Source organism: Lepisosteus oculatus, chromosome 3 (assembly GCF_040954835.1).
Source record: "Lepisosteus oculatus isolate fLepOcu1 chromosome 3, fLepOcu1.hap2, whole genome shotgun sequence".
Classification (NCBI taxonomy): domain Eukaryota; kingdom Metazoa; phylum Chordata; class Actinopteri; order Semionotiformes; family Lepisosteidae; genus Lepisosteus; species Lepisosteus oculatus.
Window position 1 is genome coordinate 27,329,414 of NC_090698.1, and position 21,859 is coordinate 27,351,272.

Below are 21,859 nucleotides of genomic sequence, written 5' to 3' on the forward strand. Positions count from 1 at the left end.
TCCCTGAGTCTCTTCAGCTAGTGCAAAGGAATGTTTCCCTGCTTTGTCTCTCATTGTTCATCTTGTAGAAGTTCAGTGGAAGGACTATGTTGGCTCTTGTGAGCAGTTAAAATACTTGAATTAGATCAGTTTGTCATCCTGTCTATGTCTAAAATGTTAATACTGCAAATAAAACTGAAATTCACGTTTGTGAAGAAGAAAAAGATGGAAGCCAAGACTTTTTGGCAGTTTAAACATTTAAACAAGAGGGTCTACAGATTAATTCAAAAATTACATCTGCTTATACATGATTAGTTGAAGAAGATACTCTAGAAAAGTTTTTATCTTTGTTTTGGGGTCCTAACAGTTAAACAGCAAGATGTGCAAGCATCAAGCAAAGTGTAATCTGAGCAGGGATTGATGAAAACAGATTATTCACTAACTCTGGCAGTGGCAAGGGATTTCATCTGGTTGCATCATGCTATTGAGTTTGATTGCTCTAAGCACAGTATCTATTTCCACACTTACTACCACCAGACACCTGCTGATCCAGAAGGCCCTCAGACCTTCAAATGCAGACTGTGCATTGCACTGTGCACCTAGATGACAAGATGTTTTGAATATTTCTGAACATGTGTGGAAGTAGAGGGCCCTCTGGTGAAACACAGAGGCACTCACAATAGTTTCAGCAGTCAAATGTCAATTGATTTTCACTGTGCCTGGGACCCTACACAATAAACTGTAGAAACACAATCCTCTGCCAAAATGAAAAATATTCTATTTAGTTCAAAATAAAGTTTTGAAATGTGGTTGTCTTTTGTTTCTCGTGGAACTTTAACAATCATTCATATATAGGAAATATACCACCCAAAACTAAAGCATAAGATACATTTTTTCTGGTAATGCAGGTACTATCAATTTGGCAGTCCCTATGAAAAAGGCATTGTGTGGCTGAAAGATCATGTTAAAAACTTGAATCATAAATAATCAATCCAATTATCATTTATTAAAACACGTGCAGAAACAGGTTTAAAACGTCTAACCAAGCAGTAGTTCATTTAAAGGAATAAATAGGCTCATGAGTAAGAGCTCTACTGGAAAAAAAAACTGTAACACAGATGCCCTCCAGGACCGGGGTTGAGAAGCACTAACCCACAGTTTATAGCCAACTAGGTCTTCTCTGACAGCGGAGGGCGCTAGAAGAATAACTGCTAACTTGCTAAAGCTATTTGCAGTTGGAGGGAAACGTCTCTTCACCGAGTGTTTTTCTTGCTTTGTGAAATCTCCGGTGTTGTGGTGGAAATGCCATTGTGATGACGTTTGGGGGAGGAGAGCGCAGAGCCGGTCGGCCATTACACAGCTGAGTTTCGCTGGGAAGGTCGGGGGGAAGAGGAGCTACTGGCAGTGAAGGAAGAGTGCGGCTCATCCCCTGCTACCCACCCGCTGGACCCAGGAACCAGAGCGCCTAAAGTCTTAGGGGACTTGAAAACGCCCGGACCAGTTTGATTTCGCCGTTTCTGAGCCGATTTCAGCTATCTGTTCCGAAAGCCGAGGTGCCCCCCTTCGCACCGCTCTGCAAAGCTCCAGCTTCAGCCTTTCAGCGACGAATTTCGATAAGAAAAAAAAGAAACGAGTCACTGCTCGAAACAACTTAGTGCTTAAAACCGCTTTGCCGTGTGTGTTTTTAAAAATGGACGATAAAGCCTTTACAAAAGAACTGGATCAATGGGTCGAGCAGCTGAACGATTGCAAGCAGCTGACTGAGAACCAAGTGAGAACGCTGTGTGAGAAGGTACGGCAATTTATGGTTTTTACCATGCATCTTGGAAGTGACTGTGTGTGTTCAAGTTTCAACTGAGGGTCAGTCTTTTTTGGTGTAATGTACCGGCATTTCGCCCCTAGCTTGTGAACGCTCGCTGTACTCGGGTAAAGTGAAGTGGGCTGCTGATGTTTGGGGCCCCAGCGACGGCGCTGCCAAATAGTGACCGATTGAACGCGAGCGGCGCGTCAGCTGCGGGCTGGGTGAGAGCTGCGAGATAGTGATCCGTGGCGCATGCGGCGTCCGCAGCCGTCAGGTGGGGAGAGCTCAGTGCGCCTGTGCGGGACGGGCTGGTGGGGCTCGTTCCAGCGCATCAGCAAAAAGGACCAGACGTGCTGCTCACAGGAGAGCTCGTTGTGGTTTGTGAGGCTTTTCTGTTCTGAAATTGCTGTGTTTATCCACTTCGTTATTGAGCGTTGTATATGCACGTTAGTGCATTTTAGTAGAGTCATGACAATTAATTTAAACCACGCGATATAAAACAAAAAAAAACTTATCTTGCTTAATTTTTTCCTAAGTGGGGTTTAAAACAAGCAATATTAACTTTGAAGAACACTCATAATATAAAGCGAGAAACAACGATGCTGTGTTTGTGGAACACAGCAATATTGTGAATGTAAAGCAACCATACATTGAAAAATGTTCTCACAGTCATGGAGTTTGTAATAAAGTACTACTTTAACCTCCGTAGGCACCATCATAATGTCTGTTTTGCTGGTGGCACGCGTAATCTCACGGGTTTCGATGCTCGCAGGTCACGGTCAGTTCAGTCTTGCAGGTTCTGCTGAATTCGGCCCTTGTGCACGAGGACGCCAGCTTTCGAGGTCCAGTTGCCCCGGGACGAGGCACCTGCTGTGTCCAGCGCACATCAGGCAGTAGCACCGTGTAAAAAGAACAAACTCGGGATTTTCTTCTAAAGCAGGGCTCCTCAACCTCCAGCCTGCTCTATTTTCCATTATTTCTACAACCAGCTTCTTAATTATTTAGCTGCGGACCAGTAGGATCAATATAGTAATTAAGGGGCGGGTTGCATGAGTTGGAGAATGATTTTGTTGCTCAAAGGGTTTTTATGACACTGTACCTTTTGATAGGGGGTCTGTCATCTGTCCTGGGGAGTCTAATACAGAAATATTAATTCTTGGACCTAAAGGGTTGCAGTTTGCCAGTTTCACAGGTTTACGTAGGGGTAATCCGCAATGGGTAAAGACTTGAAATAATACAGAGCAGCAGAGTGAACAGCAGAGTCCAGCTTGGAATGAAAACCTGAAAACAACAGCCCCCCAGGACCAGCAATGAATATCAGTGGCCTAGCATGTCCGCCAGTTTTCTAGGTCTCTTTCATTCACTGACAACTGAAGAGCTGGGCAGCGTTAAATTGGTATAGCCAGTAACAAGCTGATTTAGGTCATTTAGAAATGAGATGGAATGAAAACCTACTAAAACACCGGACCTCCAGAATCTTTATAGTCACCAAGCAGAGAGACCTGGGGTTGGGATTAAAACACCATGGACAGTTAAGAACTTCAAACACATCACTAGATGGGAGTCATGCTTTTCACTTAAGAAATGGCTTTGAAATTTGTGATTTTGTTTGTGGGTATAGGTTGTCTAGCTCTGGATCCTGGGCAGTGTGTGAAATTGTGTCGCTAAGGCAAATTAATAGGCCACTGAATTCCTTCAACGCTGTGCTGAATCAGAAACTAGAATGAATCACCTTAGCATCAGTTAAAATCAAGTTTAAATCTTGTTTTATAGGAAGGTTAGGATCTGATAACTACAAGTAAGGATTTTCATAGGCTATGTGCTAAGGTTCTAGGCCTGCTATTGTATATGTAAGTATGAAGAATACAACTGTTCCTAATTTAAGGGTAAAAGTATTTTTCTGATGGTGTTGCTGGGAGAGAAAAAATAATTGGGTTCCGGTCATGGCCAATCAGAACTGCTTTGGGAACATTAAGATGAGTCTGCTAATAATGATGGCTTTATTAAAATGCTCCAATAAAAGTTGTAACATGCCCAAGTGTGTGCCTCTGCAATGTCTCTTTACTAACTGAGTGCTGGGCTCCTCCATCTCCATTCTGAGGATTCTTCTGAGATAGCAATAGGGGCTCTGTTTCCCTCATTGCCTTTTTCCTCGCAACCAGTCTGTTTGAAACAAACCTACATGATCCCATGTTTCTTTAGCTTCTTTCTACCCCAGCTGTTGCCTGCTCGCAGAACTGTCATCCACCTGATAGAAACAGGCTTTTGAGTCTTTCAGTCTCAAACACCGACTGCTTCTGAGCCCAAAGTCAAGCCTGGTTTCCTGGGATTGTATTGTCAGCGTTTTTATCTTTGGAACAACCACAGGGATGAAAGCATCACTTCTTTTCCTACAGTTCTTTTTCAGTTAGTAGCTCCCTGTGTTTTAAAGAGAGTTTTTGGAAAGTCTTGCCCTTGCCTTCTCCCGGGTGAATAAACACCATTGCTTGAATGTCGGTCCCCTAGTTCATTTCCATGATGTTCACGCCAGCTTGATGTGACTAGCATGTGGTGTTTTCTGCTGCTTGGACACTGAAGAGGTGGATGAGATTGTGAGCTTCGGAGAGTGGAGTTTCCCCTCTGCTGTGGCGGGGGGCTTTGAAACACGTCTGGGTGTTTGTGACCTGAGCAGACTGTGTGCTGCTTCTTTCTTGTGACCTCTGCAGGGTTGCATGTTTTTTTTCTTTTTAAATCACTTATAGGATTTTACGTCTAATTCCAACTGCACAAGCTGTTTAAGGGACGTCTGCTGTCCCAGATGTCCAGTTTCCACTCTCTGTCTCTGGTTGGAGTTAACCTACTGCACGGTTCCTTGTTGATTAATTTTTGGCAAAAGTGATGATGTGGGATTTTTTTTTTGTCAAATACATTATCGGGGAACACTCTTAATGCTTCAGCTTTTTTGTCGGTGGCTTACAGTTACTACTCCTGAATGTTAAAGTGGTCACATCTAGCTATAGACTCATTAACTCAAATATACCCACACATTTGGGGAGCTTGGGGAAATTCTCTGCAATCTTGGGATACTACATCTATTTTAAAGTCCTTCATTTACATTACAGTGCTTTGCAAATGTATTCAGACCCTTTCTACTTAATATTCCATCCATGCATTTTCTAACCACTTTATCCAGTACAGGGGGGCCGGAGCCTACTTCCAGCAAGCAACAGTCAACAAGGCAAGTGTATGCTCTGGACAAGATGCCAGTCCATCACCGCGCACACAGACACAAACAGAAGCTAGTTAACCTGCTGGTATTTCTTCGGACTGTGGGAGGAAACCCAAGCAAACTCGGGGAGAACATGCAAACTCCACAAAGAGCACCCACGAATCAAATGTGGGGCTCCAGCACCGTAAGACTGGGCCACCATGCCACTTAATTAATTATGTTAGAAATGTTAGTAAAAATTAAAGAAGAAACGCAGAAATAAGTTGATTGCGTTTTCAGACCTGTGAATATTTGGTGGAAGCAACTTTGGCAGCAATTCTAGCTGCAGGTCCTTTTGATTAAGTCTTTTCTGACTTTTTGCACTTTTGGCAGATTTTCTCAAGGTCTCACAAGTTGCTTGGGGATCTCTTATGTGCAGTAAGTCTTTACACAGATTCTCAGTAGAATTCAAGTCACCTCTCTCAAGGACATTCACTTTCATGCTCTTAAGGCACTTTACTGTAGCTGTGGCCTTGTGCTTTGGAACACTGTCCTGCTGAAAGATGAATTTTTGTCCCAGTTGTTTTGTCTGAAGCAGAGTTTCCTCTAGGATTCACAAGTACTTTGCTCCATCTATGTTACCATAAATGAGAAGCAGAATAGTAACATAACACGGTACTCGCCATACCTAACACACAGATGGTGTTGATTGAGTGATGTGTTGGGTTTGAACCAAATATAATACTTTGTTTTAGACTAACAAATTCCTATTTTCTCTCATCTGACCACAAAACCATTTGCCATATTTCTGCAGTATTGCTTAAATTCTTAACTTTGTAAATCTGCTATAGAGGCCAGATCTGTGGGGTGACCCAGATATCGTTGATTGGTGCACGTTTTCTCCCATCTCATCTGGACTCGGTAGCAGTTGTAATATTCACCTTTGGCCTCATGGTCGGATCGCTTACTAGTTTCCTCCTTTCCCAGCCGTTCAGTTTGGAGGGAAAGACTGATCTAGGTAGTGACTTGGTGGTACAATACACCCTGCGTTTCTCGATGATTGTGCTCACAAGGGTAGACACCTCAGTATTTTTTGTACCCTTCTGGTTTTTGCTTTTCAGTGACTTTATCCCTGCATTGCTTTGAAAGTTTTCATAGTTGTGTCTTTTGCATGGCATTCACTACCTGACCAAGGAACCTCACAGAGAAAGGAGGTTTTGTATTCTGAGCTCACGAGAACCATTTCTGAGTGAGCACAGTGTGTGGGTGAGTAAGGTGTGCGCCTTCATTTAGATTTGCTATGGCGAAGGGTTTGCATGTTGATCAAATACTTTTACATTTCCTTTCATATCTTTCAATTTGTTTGCCATGAATATGTGTATATAACAAATTGCAGCTTCCAATTGTCTGCAAGCTGTGACAGGGTCTGAATACTTTGGGATTTGTGGTGGAATCCTGAGTACATGGACACAGGGCTTACATGCAAACTCCACAACAGAAGGAGCACCCAGGCCCAAGAGCTGTCAGACGACCGCGCTAGCCTCCACATAACCGTGCTGAGCTCCCTAAAAGAGAGCTTTAAATTTGTAAAATGTTTACTAATTAGAATTGTTTATTGGCCTTCAGAGGTCTTGGTATTTATGATTTGAATTTGAAGATTTAAGAGTACACTTTTTCCTCATTGCCAAGGCTTAGAAACATTGAGGAGTTTTATTGATGCCTTCACTGTTGTGAAAGTTTACTTACTAGACTGCCTAAGTGAATTTATAAACCCAAGAGACATATTAATCCAGTGTTGTCAGATCGTGATGCATAAGGTACCTCACATGTGGTCTTTTCTAATAATTTTCTCTCTAACTCAGGTTCTCAGTATGACATCTTCCTCTCCTAAGGAATCCAATATCAATATAGCTTTATGATGTTATCATCCTTGAATGCCGGTGTGGAATTTCTTATGGAATAATTGAGATGTCCAACCATTGTTGAACACAATGGTTTTGAGATTTGGTCTGTTGCTCCAGCTGGGTCCCGCGATGAGGTGGTGTCAGTTTCCGACAGTCTGCTCTGAACATGAAGGCGAAACTACACACTTTCGAAGACGTGTATGATTCACTTTCGTAGTCTTTTGCACACCAAGTAATCTACACGGGTTCTGTCTCCAAAGTGTGGCCTGATCCACTACCTATTGCGCTCACATAACCTGATCTCCTCAACCTCTTTACTCTTTCTTTGTTGTCAATACAGCAAAACCATATAACCATACACGTCTATCAGCTGCACACCTGATGATAAACTACATGTAAAATAATTTGAATTCATTTTTATAAACAGTACTCACGTTGTGCGCTGGCAGCTGAAGTGGCATTCTGTGCCATATCTCTTTTTCTGATTCTTGTGTGAAGGACTGCTGAAGTCATGGACCTCTATCTTAGCAATAGGTTTTATGTTGTCCATTTTTTAAATGTTTCTTGAATTCAGCTTTTGACTGAAAGCAAACAGGAATCCGAGTCTGGTTTGACACCACGTGCTTTATTTAACCTGTGAACTCAAGCGCTTCAGCCACAGGATTTTGACAGGCCACTTGGGGATACTAATGGCCATTGATCCCTCCAGTGCCCCTGTAAGCATGATTTTCTGGGAGTGCTGCCACACAATATTGGGGTGGGATAATGAAGCAGAAAATATACATGGCATGCTATAGCTAGTTTGTGTTTTTGCATCTTACCTGCATGCGTGTGAGCTGACAACTGCACTCACCGCCAGTACCGATTGCTGCCACAGCTATAACTGGCACCTCACGGATGACCCACATATAAACCCTTTTGAAACCAATCCTAGTGTTGTGTGGAGCAGCCCTAAAACTGATCTCGTTGAGTTCAGTGAAACTGCGATGTGAAACTTGGATTATTTCCCCTGTAAAATGACTGCGGCACGTTTTGATCCACATACGATCTGGCGCTCTGTTCCAGGTGTTCTGATCCAGTTGCTGCTGTACACAGAGCACAGGTATATGACCCTTGGTAGTGCTTGGGTTCTATAAAAATTGCTTTTGATAAATATAGTTCCAACATCTGAAATCAATGCCAGGGACAGGATTACTGTCTCTTAGATTTTAGATGTGTGTTTTTAGAACCAGCCGCTGCCCTGTGTATTTTTCTCTGTTGTAATTTTAATAAAGGTGGCCTAAATCTTAAGGTTAACTTTTTTTTATACGAGTGCAGCCTGGGTCCTGCATGCTTAAATTTCCTTTCCTTTTCAAATTTCTCGGAACAGATTATTGAGAAACACTTTGGTTATGTGCAGGTTAGTTCATTTTCAGATGCCACTTAATGTGTGGTTGTTTCAGAATCTCGCCGTCCGCTGTTTCCTTGGAGTTGAATGGTGGGCTGTTTGTTTCTGTGTAACCGTGGGATGTTAGGGGCTTTGAGAACTGAGAGAGGTGGACGGAATGGTGTGCAATTTTTAATGGGAAAAGCGCAACGAAGCCAAAGTGTAAATGTTTTTGTCTGCCATCCATTCCTGCCCTGCTCAGTCTCCTAAAAGGCCTGCTGAACAGCTCTCGGAGCTACGGCTGCTCTGAGATTGGAGATTCGAAGACCATTCATCTTGGAACCTAACCTACAACAGATGGGGTTGTACTACTTTTTATCTTGTTAAAAGAAACAACCAATCCACTAATTTGTGTTACTTTTTCCCCAAAGGCACGTTATTTATTCATAAGGGCCTTTACAAAAGACTTCACTGAGTTTGAGAGAAAAGGCTCAGTCCCTGAAGAGGCAGTGTGCGAGAAGTCTGCCCATATTTGCGGAGGATGTGGTAATAGTCCTCCCTGCCAATAAATCCGAAATGGAGACTGTTTAAGTAATGGCCTCTGTAATTATCTGTAAGCTGGGACGTTTTCACAGATCCCTTCTGAGTTTATGGCATTAAAGTACAAAACTGAGCAGTCTGCAAGTGAGTTTTGAAATCTGCAGGTCCCGGCAAGGTTGAAATATTACAGTCCGGCTTATGTAAAACCGTAGTCATGATCTGATAATTGTATTCACCAGTCTCCCATTGTGTTCTCAGTATGTATGAGGGTACGGATTCCTCGTCTGTGTTGGTGTAAATGTCGTATTGTGTGTCCGTCCATGAGGGATGAGTTCCTCACTAGGATGACCCAGCCAGAGCCTGTTCCTGAAGGACAGCATGCAGGGCTGGGCTGTGATTGCTCCTGCTCTGCTCTGGATAGTATACCACTGGGCCCCTGACAAAAGGACAGCTTAGAAAAGGCACTCATACTTGCCCAGCGTGACTTTGAGAGGAGGGTTAAAATGGGAGGAAACCTAGCAAAAACCCACAAGAACACAAGGGGATCATGCAAGCTTCACACTGGCAGAAGTCTGGGGCTGGGTTTGAGCCCAGGACCCCCAGAGTTCTGAGGAAACAGTGTGTGCTGCCCCATACACAATACATGAAGAAAGTAATGGGTCAGTTGAAAATAGCGGATGTATCGTCTTCATGGTGTATTTACTAGGATATCGGTCTGCTGTTTGCTTAATTACTTTTGCAGCCCCGGAAGGAACATTTTCCATGACCCTTTGACTGACTGCTGAAGGAAGTCCTGTTTTTAGAACAATGAGCGAATCAGGCTGAGACCTGCTTCTGTATTGGTCTCATCCCAGGGGTGTACTACTGCGCAGTGATGTGTAGATGTGTTCAACAGTGTTCGCTGGTCACCTTTAAGCACTGAGCATCGTGACACAGAATGTCTTGTTGGTGTACAGGACCCCACACTTGTACTGGCAGTGCGCCGTTGTCCAAGATGCGTCGAATCATTATTATTAAGCAGTTGGTGCAATTTTGTGAGAATTTTATTTAGCCCGCTCGATGTTGCTGTGCATTGACTCCCAGTAAGAGCCTGCTGTGTTCAACAAGCACAGGCTTGGTGTCAGTGATTACTGCATACAGCAGGGGTGTGGCTCTCCAGCTGCAGAGAGATCTGTCGACACACACCATCCTCTCTGGACTGCTCTGGGTGGGTAGACATCCGCACTGCTAATGTCCGCATTCCTTAAACACTTCAGTAGTCGCTATTTTCAAACAGGCTGTTCCGAGAACAGTTTTTAATCCCCCCTTTTGTTTCAAACTGTCCACTCAGCCAGCAGTCTACACTCAGGACAGATTTGACTACTTCCCTCCTATTAATTAGGTGAGAATTTGTTTTTGAACTCATGTTCAGCTGCTGCTCCTCCTGGCTTACACAAAGCAACAGCTCCATCCAGAGATGCTGCAGGCTAGGAGGACAAGGCCAGTGTAGAGCGCTGTTGTCCAGAGGTGACGTTTGACATTGCACTAAGGTAGAAATGGTTCCTAGTAAACAAGTATGTGTCTGTGATACAAGTCTTGGAAGACATAATGGTCTTCATCTCTCCTGAGCTATGATAGGGTTTGTTTTACTGAATTGTAATGCATGGCAATCATCTGTCCTGGGCTGCTTACAAGGGTGGCAATAGCCGGAAAAAAACCTTTTCAGCCTTTGAGAGTTAATGATATCCTTACTTTTCAGTTTTACAGTCCGATGTTTCTCTCCTGCTGCCTCCTTGATTACTGTAATCAATTTAAAGAGTGGCTTCTGCGAGCTATTTTTAGGCCTTTTGTTTTACCATTGAAAGGGAGATCTTTTAAACCCTGTGAAATGAAAATTCTTGGTCAGTCATCATCTAGTTGCTTTCACATCCTGCAAGTGCTCTATGATTTGTGTTGGCATATCATTCTTTTGTGCGTGAGAAAATATGTACACATCGAGAATATAGGGCCACTTGTAAATCCTACCAGATATGCGAGAGAGAATCAGAGCCAAGTATAGGTCAGTAAGAAAGATCGTCTTGACTTTCAAATGTCTTAATCAGCAGAGGTGTATATCAATTGCTGCTGTCTAGCCTAGGTGCCACAGGTTCAAGTCCATGTTATAGTGCTGGCCTCCTGTGACAGGGATTGGCAGTGTACATTTGCCTGCGTGCCTCCAAGGTGAAGTGGGATTAATTTCGTACACATCCTGTCTGTACGAGCAGACACAGTCCGTCCTTGCACATGAGGAATGACAGGTGATGGGAGCGCAAGTCTCTGAACGTGCCGGGAATGGTCCGCTCTCCTCTTGTACTGGTCTGAGCGTTGCAGTGGTGCAACATGGCATTTTGAAAGATTGGAGTGGGGTGAATAGGGAAGCATTGCAGAATTCCATTGTTGGTGAAAGGAGGAAATCATTGTATGCAAAAGAAGATGTTTAGTATTTTACTGCAGGTTTATGCATGAAATTCTCTTTTCTTTTTAACCTTCACTGTTACATATAACATATAACATTTCAGGCACTCATCCATTCTTTTTCTAACCTGTTCTTCTGAGGGGTGCAGGTGGTCCTGCAACAAGAGCAAGGCAGGGTACACCCTGGACAGCCGGGGAGAGCAGTCCATCGTGGGGCAGACACGCACGCTTTGACGTTGGGGCCAGAAGCAAATGGGCCTACCAATATGTCTCTGGACTGTGGGGGGAAAACCAGAGCACCCGGAAGAAACCCACATGAACAAGATGGAGACCATACAAACTCCACACAGACAGTACCCCAGGGCCCCAGGCAGAGCTGCCTGGTTCCATAACACTCCAGTAAGATTAGGATCCTTAGAGCCCCCTGCGCTGACTTGTCATGTGGTTCGGGTCTCAGTTCTGAAAGCAGTCTTCACCCTTCTGACTGAATACAAAAAGTACCAAAAGGAGGAGTGTTGCTCATGTGAGTAGTACAGGCTAAATAGCAGTAAATCATCACCAGTATTACATGTATTTCAGGTTTTCCATACACCCAGTAGTTTGTATTGCTTTCCTTTCTTAATAGGTTTACAGTAAGATTTCCTTGCTGGCCCTTTGAGATTAACTGCCTGTGTATATTATTGATAGATTATAGTTACTTCTTCTTTCAAGATGCCCTTTTTTTTAAATAGAAAGATTGATTGTCGTCTCCTTTTTAGATTTCATTACTGGAAAAGGGACACTAAACGATATTGCAAGGGGAGCTTTCTGTAAATTTCTTCCCTAAGGACTCAGGTCTTTCAGGACAGAGTGCCTTCTGCATGGGGACTCAATTCAATTTCCTCCTTATCTCAAGGAAAACGTACCTAATAAAATTAGTTTATAAACATTATGTTAGCAATTTTTCAAGACCTGCTTGCCAGAATATAAGAGCTATTGCCATTTTAGTAATCAGACTTGCAAGATTTTATAGAGGAAGTGGGTGGTTAATTATATACCGAGCATGAGAATCATTTACCACTCTTTTTATTCTTGTATATTTCTAGAAAAGTAAAGCGCACATATTTTTTGAGTATTGATTAAATGTTTGTGGCATCATTTTGATTAATTCATTATTCGGGACTTCCAGTTAAACACCCAAGTAACTGATGCTTAGGCACTGAATTGTCTTTATCCACCTACAAAGCAATAAAAGCACAAAGACAGGCAGAACCTATTGTGTGGTCATATAGGTAGGTTTGTTTATATTTTCTGGATTGTTCCGTTATCCTGGTATTGGGTGACTGTAGGCTGGAACCTGCTTGGTCCCGCTCACTTATCAGGAGAAGAGTGCCTTTGTGCCACTGTTGTTGGAGGCTGGACTGTCAGTACGCTGCTGTTCCGGACATTCACAGTCCACAATGTCTCAGCTGGAAAGATGTTAAGGCCAGTCTGTCAGTCTTAGGCCTCAGTCAGATAACCAAGGTGAAGGGGAAGGTCCAAGTGTGATGGTCTGTGCTGGAGTGCCTAGTCCTCACTTCACTTTCACAATGTTTGACTCGTAGCGATTGATGGTAACCTGTACTGATTAAGTCCTGGGATCTCTTTCTCCTTTCTGTGATGATATGAATCTTAAAGAACATCTCCGGACTTGATATCCTATGACAGCAGGAGTCTTAGACTAAGTGACAATTACAAGCCAATAATATTTGGCGACTGTACCATACTCATGGTATCTTTGCCTATGACAGAAATGTAATGTATCGACAAGCAACAGACATTCATGGTTCTTCGGGTAAAAATGCCAGGAGCAATCTGTTAAGCAGTACTTGACATATATCGAATTATATTGGGGCGGTGGCTCTTTGGCTAAGGATCTGCGCCTGTGGCTGGAAGGTTGCCGGTTCGTATCCCACAGCCGGCAGAGGAATCCTACTCCGTTGGGCCCCTGAGCAAGGCCCTTAACCCCAGTGTATTCTAACAGTGTATTCATTCCTTTCTCTAAGTTTGTTTGACACATTTTTCTGGCATTGTTTGGGTGCACTAATTCTCTTGAAGGGCAAGGTCAGTGCTAATTACTGATTAATGGCAGTGGGTGATCGTCTTCACCCCATGTTGCAGCTGTTCTTTCCTCTCGGAGGGGGGCATCTTCCAGTCTTCACAGAGTGCATGTGTTCATCCAGTGGTTTGATGAGAACAACACTGATGTTACCTATATGGTCTGGTTTTCTCAGTTACCAGATCTGAACCTAATTGAGCATTTATAGAATATTCTGAAATGGTGCCTGAGATGGCGTTTTCCACTTCTATCAGCGAGGTGTGAGTTAATTGACTTTCTGGTGGGAGAAGGGTGTCATATCACTCCTGCAGAATCCAGACGCTGGTATACTGTAATGCCAATGGCATACAGACCATACTGGGTACTCACGCTGGCCCATCCCTTGTGATTTTACTTTTTTTGTCCACTACCTACATTTATTTGAATGTCTGTAATCCTTTTTGTTTTTATGCTGCTTTGTAAAGGCAGTATTAGATCATCCGACTGCATTTCAACAAAACCTCGTGCAAGTTGTGAGCACTTGTCACTGAAATAATTCTGACATTGTTGGTTTTCATCTGCAGGCTAAAGAAATCCTGACCAAGGAGTCCAATGTGCAGGAGGTGCGCTGTCCAGTCACGGTCTGTGGTGATGTTCATGGCCAGTTCCACGACCTCATGGAGCTCTTCAGAATCGGGGGCAAGTCGCCTGACACCAACTACCTTTTCATGGGCGATTATGTAGACAGAGGGTACTACTCAGTGGAAACGGTCACGCTTCTCGTAGCTTTAAAGGTAAGCAGACTTCTCGTGTGAAACACGGGTTTGTCATGTCTGCAGCACGCTCTGGAAGTGTGCAGGCTGCCTTGGTGACCATTTGTCAGAAAACGAAGAGCGCTGACCTGGAGCATTGGCGTAGCTTGTTGGGGACGAGAAAGGGCTGTTCGGTGTCCCACAGCAGAGACATGTGCTCATATCGCCACCCTGATTTAGTCACTGCAGTGTGAGACTGTTTTGCAGTGTGGTGAAATAAGGTATTGCAGATTCACAGCATCTGATTCATGGTCTATGTGCTCTTGCAGTATTAGTTATGGGAGTCTGGTATTAATTGTCTTAAGTAATGGAGATACTCCTTTATCTACCCAAACTGTATTTCGTATGACATCTAAGCTTGTACCAAGTATAATGTAACATTGAAACGCTGCATTCCGAGAAGATGATCACATGAATTCATCAGTGATAAATTAACTGGAAAGAATATGTAGTATGAGGTAATCCCAGTATGTACCCAGTTGGTTGCATCATTTTGATGGTACTGCAGTCACAGATTTAAAGTTCATTTTGCCTTCTTAAGGGCATTAGCTTGGAACTGACACTTTAGAGTTCAAAGTGCTCTTCGGCCCCTGTGTCAGATTGGTTTAATTTTTTCCCGGTTGCTTTTACAGGTTCGCTACCCAGAGCGCATCACTATTTTGAGAGGTAACCACGAAAGCAGACAAATCACACAGGTCTACGGCTTTTACGATGAGTGTCTGAGGAAGTATGGGAACGCCAATGTGTGGAAGTATTTCACAGATCTCTTCGACTACCTTCCCCTGACTGCACTGGTAGATGGACAGGTGAGGACAGGTTCCCCAGCAAACCAGTTCTGACATATTCAGTCAATGTACCATTTACAATGTGTATTAAAGAGTGAACTGTACCCTGCATTCCAGGGGCATGAGGAGAACTCTCAGAACTAAAGCTTAAATGAAGCAAAGATACTATTTATATTTCTGAAAAGGGTGCAAAGAACAACCTGCAATTAGACGAAGCACGTTTATCTGAAATCCTGCAAAAGTATCACAATGAAAAGTGAAAGAAAAATTATTAAAATATTTTGTCACCACCAATCCCCAATGTAACAGCATTTTAACTTCCTAGCAACAGTTTGGCATGATTTATGGTTTTAAATTGCAATGCTTTTTTCATATCTCAGGGTTAGAAAGAATTACCATTGAGTACATTTCAAACCGTAATAATCGTAAAATGTACACAAGTAACTTGTAAAACCTCCAATTCACATAAGATAAATTAAATTTCCAGGTACGCACAGTGCCATATTCTGAAATTCAGTAGGAGGCAATAAAACATTGTAAACAGGCTTGTGAATACATCTCTTCTAATCCAATAGAAATATTGCTTTTGATTTTGAGACGGTTTTGCCAACAAATAATACTTGTTTACTCTGCACGCAGATCATGTTGTAACATTTCTGTGGTTTAATATCTGCTGCACAACCTGTATTTATTCACTCATACATCACAACACATTACATTATTCGTTACAGAGACTAGTGAGCAGGAAGGGCCATGATAAGTGGCAATTCCTGAGAACTAAAATGCTAGTTGCGTCAACATGGTGATTTACAGTACTAACAAAAGTTCACGATTTTGTGCTTAATTCTAAATTTGTAATTTTATCTCTAATGTCAGTGAAATTTATCAAGATTTAATAACTGGTCCAAGAAATTGGGATTGCACTTCCCCTTTAAGATTCATTATAAGCGTTCGCATCAGGTAAATTTTGTTCTGTATTCAGAAAACTTTACCACACAATACTAGCTGATTACAGCACTTAGTTGGATGAAATGTTTTAAATGAGAAATCAACAACCTATCTTTATTTTTAAAAGCCCTTTTACGAGGCTGGGTTTTGAGTAAATTAATTATAATTACAAACTTTTAAGGCTGCACAGAAATTCAGGTCTGTAGCTTGTGAGAGCAAACATTTAAGAAGCTGCTCAGAAAAAGGGATTTTATGGAGAATTCCCACTATTAGGTTTGTGATTTTTACATTGTGCGCCAATCGGTTTAGTGTTGGTTCTTGTAAGTTCTTGTAGGAAGTGAAAAGGAAACGGTGTCTCTCATAGGTATGAAAATTCGCATCTCCCTGTTTGGGATTGACTGCTTTTTCTTTTCATTTTTACTAATACTAGACCACTTGCCATCCAAGTCTGATGTGCTTGGTATCAAGATTGTGGTTGGTCTGTTGAAACACGAAAGTACTGTTTTGTTTTTCTTTCTCCTAAGGCATCATTTTTAATCCGTGATCTGATTAAATGATTCTTTGGGAAGCAGTGTGTTGATTACAGATACTGATATTCTCTCTCTCTCTCTCTCTCTCTCTCTCTCTCTCTCTCTCTCTCTCTCTCTCTCTCTCTCTCTCTCTCTCCCTCTCCATGCTTCAGATATTCTGCCTGCACGGTGGCCTTTCCCCCTCAATAGACACACTGGATCACATTCGGGCTTTAGATCGCTTGCAGGAAGTTCCACATGAGGTAAGCTGTTGTAAACAGAGGGCAGTTTCATCTGTAAAAGACCCCATTGAAGCCTGCATCGTACCAACCTTTCAACAAAGACCCTTTCAGTGTAATCGATGTGCATTCACAGAAAACTGAACCCTCAGAAAGAGGACAGTGTTGTAAATGCTAAGGATTACCAGCACCAAAGAACTTTAATTTCATACCTGGCTTCTACCTCCTGCCGAGATTGCCGCCATAGTGTCTTGTCATGGAATTGCCTTTGATTTCTTCACACAATGGGATTTAAATTTTGACCTTCTTATTAATGATACAATAGTCCATATTAGATTATTGGTTTTATTTGGTTTATTAATATTGACTAAACATGACTTGGAACTGTGACTCGTAAAGCATGTAATGGTTACAAACCCTCCGCACAAACACATCCCGTGCATCTCATTGTGCGCTGCTGAGTGGAAGTCCCCTTGTGCTGGCCTGGGAGTACTGTAAACCGCCGTGCTGTGCTGTGCTCCAGGGGCCCATGTGTGACTTGCTGTGGTCAGACCCAGATGACCGTGGGGGCTGGGGCATCTCTCCCCGGGGCGCAGGCTACACGTTCGGACAGGACATCTCAGAAACCTTCAACCACGCCAACGGCCTCACTCTCGTCTCCCGCGCTCACCAACTTGTCATGGAGGTAAGGTGCTGTTTTGTTTTTTTTTGGCGTGTGTCCTGCATGAGCTCTCCTGGCTATGGGTTGGAAGTGAAAATGCTGCAAAAGTCTTGCAAAACAGAACTGGCGAACTGGAGAAAACCCCACCCTTATGCTGCAAGTCTCAGCAGACATTCAGAGATTGAGTTACAGGAGCAGAGGAGATAGCGTAATACAAGGATAAGGCTGCCGTCTTCCATTTTACCTTCAGCTGTGCTGAGGTAACTGCCCCGGGTTAATGAGTCTTAAGAGAAGAGATCTGATGTATCTGTATTGGATATTAAAGGGCAATTATTTGAAAGTATATGGTTTTAAAATGGTTATGCAGTTGGTACATGGTTAAATGTGTTGTTGCCTGGATTAAAACAAAGGATGGTTTTGTATGTAGTTATTCAACACAGAGCCGAAAGCGTTGAGAGTTTAAGGGCGCTCTGTATGGACCAGCTGTGGAAGTGTCTGGTTCTGTGAGTGCAAAGATGGTAGGCTGTCTGGGTAAGAGTTTGGAATCCAGCCCTTTGCTCATACCTTCTAAGAGCACCTGCTGACAGAGCTGCCCCGAAAGAGTTTTGCTTTATAAAACAAATAAATAATTCAGCAAAGCTAAGCTCTGTGCTTATTTATAGCATCGCTCATCCCCACCCTTCTCAGCTGAAGAACTAAGCATGAATATGATGGCCTGAATCCCAGGGAGCTGGGGACGTTTAGATATCGGGGTCATTAGAAGTCGCAAAGCCAGTTCAGTAGCTAACTGTAGTTCAGACTGCAGCTCGTCTGCTGTCAGTACCAGCTCAACTCTGGTTTGCTGTAGATCTTCCTGTTTTAAATGTAGAAGTCACACAATTCTTTTCCACTTTTAACTGTAAAGCAGAAACAGAAGTGCATTTTGGCTTCTTACAGATTTGTAAAGCTCCATTTCTCAAAAGTTATTTCTCCTATTTGTGTTCATGCAAACCCCAGCCCTTTTCTCAGTTCTATTGCAAGCCACTTTTAAATGTTTTAATTTGGATTTTAGTCGACCTTTCCCCTGCCCTATTTTCTCTTCAGTGCACTTAATACGAGATAGTTCTGATAAAGAAAAGATATTGAATGTGGTTGTGACATGAATAAATTTTAATCTTGGATCTTTGGTTCGGGGAAATGACTTAAGAGGTTGCTGGATCATTACAAGCTTTAATACTAGGGTGAAGGAATATTGCCATTTCTACCTATGCTACTAATTTATATCCGAGTCCCTGGGTTCAGTTCCTGGGGTGACATCTGTGTGGAGTTTGTATGTTTTCCCCATGTTTGCATGGGTTTCCTCCAGGTGCTCTGGTTTCTTCCCATAGCCCCAAATCATACTGGTAGGTTAATTGGTTAATTAGGTCTCTGTTTGTGTCTGCCCTGCAGTGCACTGGCATCTTGGATAAGCTTTAGCTCCCCCACTACCCTGTACTGGATCAAACAGTTGGAAAATGGATGAAAGGAAGTGGCAGAGGTGCATTATAAAATGGGTCTTATCCTTAGGAACTATGGAGTGCTGCTTGTGGAGTTATTTAAGGAGTTACTGCTTGGGAGTGCTGAGTGCAAGATCAGCACAGCGCCCTCATTTATAGAATAGAGGGATTTATTCATGGCAAAAACCTGAAATGTTAAGAACAATACCTCCCTTTCACTAGATGTTCACATAAGATGAGTTCTGTTTACCAGTTTTTAATTTCCAATGTTTAAAATGATAATGGTCAGCTTTGTTAGGTTACATCTGTGGGGGAAACTGCCCATTGAGTGAAGACCTTGTGACTTGGTGTTAATTATGAAATGGCCATTTTTAGATGCACCCTTAGTTTAGACACAGATTTATATTGTGTTCCGTCTCGCCTTGGTTTTCCTAATTACGGACTGCAGTCTGTAAGGCAGCACATCAGCCATGCTACTAGACTGTCTGGACTTGTTTTACAGCGGAACTGGCTTTCCTGAGTTTGCCTTTCATGTGAAGAAGACACCTTTAAAGAAAAGTGAAAACTTTATGAAGATTTGTATTTATGGGATAATTACTTCACAAAGAACATTACTGGCAAACTAGCAGAATGTTAAGTCTGTTGTAGATGTCAAAGGATCAGTTTCTGTGTAGTCAGTAAAAAATATTTTTTCTTTGCTGAAATGTATATGTTGGAAAGATAAGGTTTTATTTGTTTGGAATGTAATATGACTCAGATGTGGAAGTTTGATGATTATTTTCAGACCTAAAGGTATACTTTAGGTTTTTGTAAGTTACAGTTACAAGTTTTTGGAGTCAAAAGTATCGTTTTTGAAAAATAGAGGTAAACTAAATTTTGTCGCAAGAGTTGGGTCATTGTTTTTTTTTTTTTTCAGGGTTACAACTGGTGTCATGATCGAAATGTGGTCACCATTTTCAGTGCTCCAAACTACTGCTATCGCTGTGGCAACCAGGCTGCCATTATGGAACTGGACGATACCCTAAAATATTCCTTGTAAGTAACAGTGGTACTTGATTTCTTATTAAAGCCTGTTGAGCGTATGACCTAGCGAAACGGGATGCTTAAGTACAACACTTTGGACTTTTGTTTGCCAGATCTTCATGTTGTAGTGATACCGCAGGGATCCAGCTATCTTTTAAAAAAAACAGCACTTAATCATTCATGTGTTAGTGTTGTGTGGGTAACTAGCACACTGACCTTCAACTTTCGTTCATTAATGTTAATCTCTGCAGCATGTTCTGCTGATTTTTAGCAAACCAATGCATCACTGTAACCTTTTCTGGTCTGTATGACTGTATAAAAATATTTAACATAGCCTCACTTTCAGACTTAGTCATGTTGTTCTTAAAGAGGGAGATGTTTCCAAGTTATATAGCACCTTCTTCATTTAATCTTCCCCTTCACCCATTTGATTCCAGTTTCAAAACTGTTCTTCGAAAGAGTTACCCTGTATCGGGCCATCCGCAGTCAGGTGATAGTGGCTCACAGCTAGCACAAACCCCAGTTTAGCTGGAGCTCAAAAGAAATGTCTTCCGCAAGGCTCAGAGTGGTGGGGCTGTTGCCGTGCAGGGCTTCAGACACCACATCGAGTGCGCCTGAGTGACACCCGTCTTTGTTTCTTGTTTCTCTCCTCCCGACAGCCTTCAGTTTGACCCCGCACCCCGTCGCGGAGAGCCTCATGTCACCCGCCGCACCCCCGACTATTTCCTATAAACAGCATCACATTGGGCGCACCTTTGGCACCTGAAACTAACCCTGTATCAAAAACACCAAGAGTACAAAAAAAAGAATTTTGTTTTAAAAAAGAAATCAATTCTGTGAGATCTGTTACAACCTGAAAGCACCAACACGGACCAAAACGTGCCATAGAAAAAAACATTTAAAACGCGCATAAGTTGCCCAGTGTTTCAGTGCTGCAACACAATATCCCATTTAGCATTCTGTTCTCCAGTCAGAGTTGCCTGCTGTATACTATTGGTAGTAATGTTATTTTGTTCCTGAACTGTATAATACATAAAGTTAATGTGACAACTTGCTTTATCAACTTCTCTGGACAATTGTACACTCTCAGTTGTAGCAATGCCAGGCATGTTTAATAGGGTATTATTTTATAAAGACGATGCACAAGCTTAGTCCGTCTACCCCCCCCCCCCCACATACCATTTGTTTTGGGAATGAATGCTTCAATGGAGGGAGTAAATTCTCCTGTTTGGAGGTGTATGCTTTCATGTATAAGGACCCTCACTCTTCCCTTTTCCCTTCCCCCTTTTATTGTCTAAACTTACTGTTTTGTGTTTTACTGTACTTTTTTTCTGTATATTTGTCATGAAGTGATTGCATCTTATTTGGTGTATTTGAACAAATAAAGTACTTTTGATCGTAAACTACACCATTGCGCAGACTTTTGCAAATGTTTTACAGACTGTTGGATCCAATTCTACACATTTTATGTAAGAGAGCATTATGATTGTTCTTTAGAAACTTGGACTGGCCCTGTTTAAGTTGGCAGTAGTCATTTTCAGTTGTTGACAGGTACACAGTCCCCCAGGGCAGTGTAGAAGTCTGCACGAGCATAAAACTGAAGCCCGAACCCAGCCCATACGCGAAACCTTAAGACTGGACCGAGCCTGAATGGTACTACCAAATTTGAAACCCGAACCCGAAATCGGTCACTCTTTACCTCTCACAGTGAGTAGACACATGCACGCACGGAGATGGATTCTCAGAGACGCAGTTTTATACTGTTTTGCTCGGCTGCTATGCGCTTCAGTTCATGCCACGCATCGAGAAAAACTATTTTAGAAATCTGTAATACTTTTGAAAGTGGTGAATGGCTGTTAACCGTAATGGGCCTACTGAAAAAGCTAGCACTATAAGCAAAGTGAATAGGCTTGCAGGTATTACTGGTTTAAGATACCTTCTGCGTCATAACGTCATGCAAGGCAACACACACACATTTAATACACATTTTTTATGGAATTAATTATCCTACCTGACAATAATTATCGCACTGCAAAAGGGCAGTAGCCGACTCATTTGGCATTTCGTGATTTTTCGTTTAATTTCATCCATTGCGAACCGTTAGCTAGGTTGGCTCCGTTACACACATACGAGAGAGAGAG

At 42.5% G+C, this 21,859-nt stretch overlaps 1 protein-coding gene across 1 annotated transcript; it reads left to right on the plus strand.

Moving 5' to 3' along the window:
• Nucleotides 1-1,281: 1,281 nt before the first annotated feature.
• On the plus strand, nucleotides 1,282-21,126 carry ppp2cb (protein phosphatase 2, catalytic subunit, beta isozyme). The gene is made up of 7 exons (XM_006627035.3): nucleotides 1,282-1,771; nucleotides 13,851-14,060; nucleotides 14,711-14,884; nucleotides 16,494-16,583; nucleotides 17,083-17,244; nucleotides 19,612-19,730; nucleotides 20,378-21,126. Exons 1-7 carry the CDS (start codon nucleotides 1,670-1,672, stop codon nucleotides 20,448-20,450), a joined length of 930 nt encoding a protein of 309 aa, XP_006627098.1. The 5' UTR covers nucleotides 1,282-1,669; the 3' UTR covers nucleotides 20,451-21,126.
• The last annotated feature ends 733 nt before the right edge of the window (nucleotides 21,127-21,859 follow it).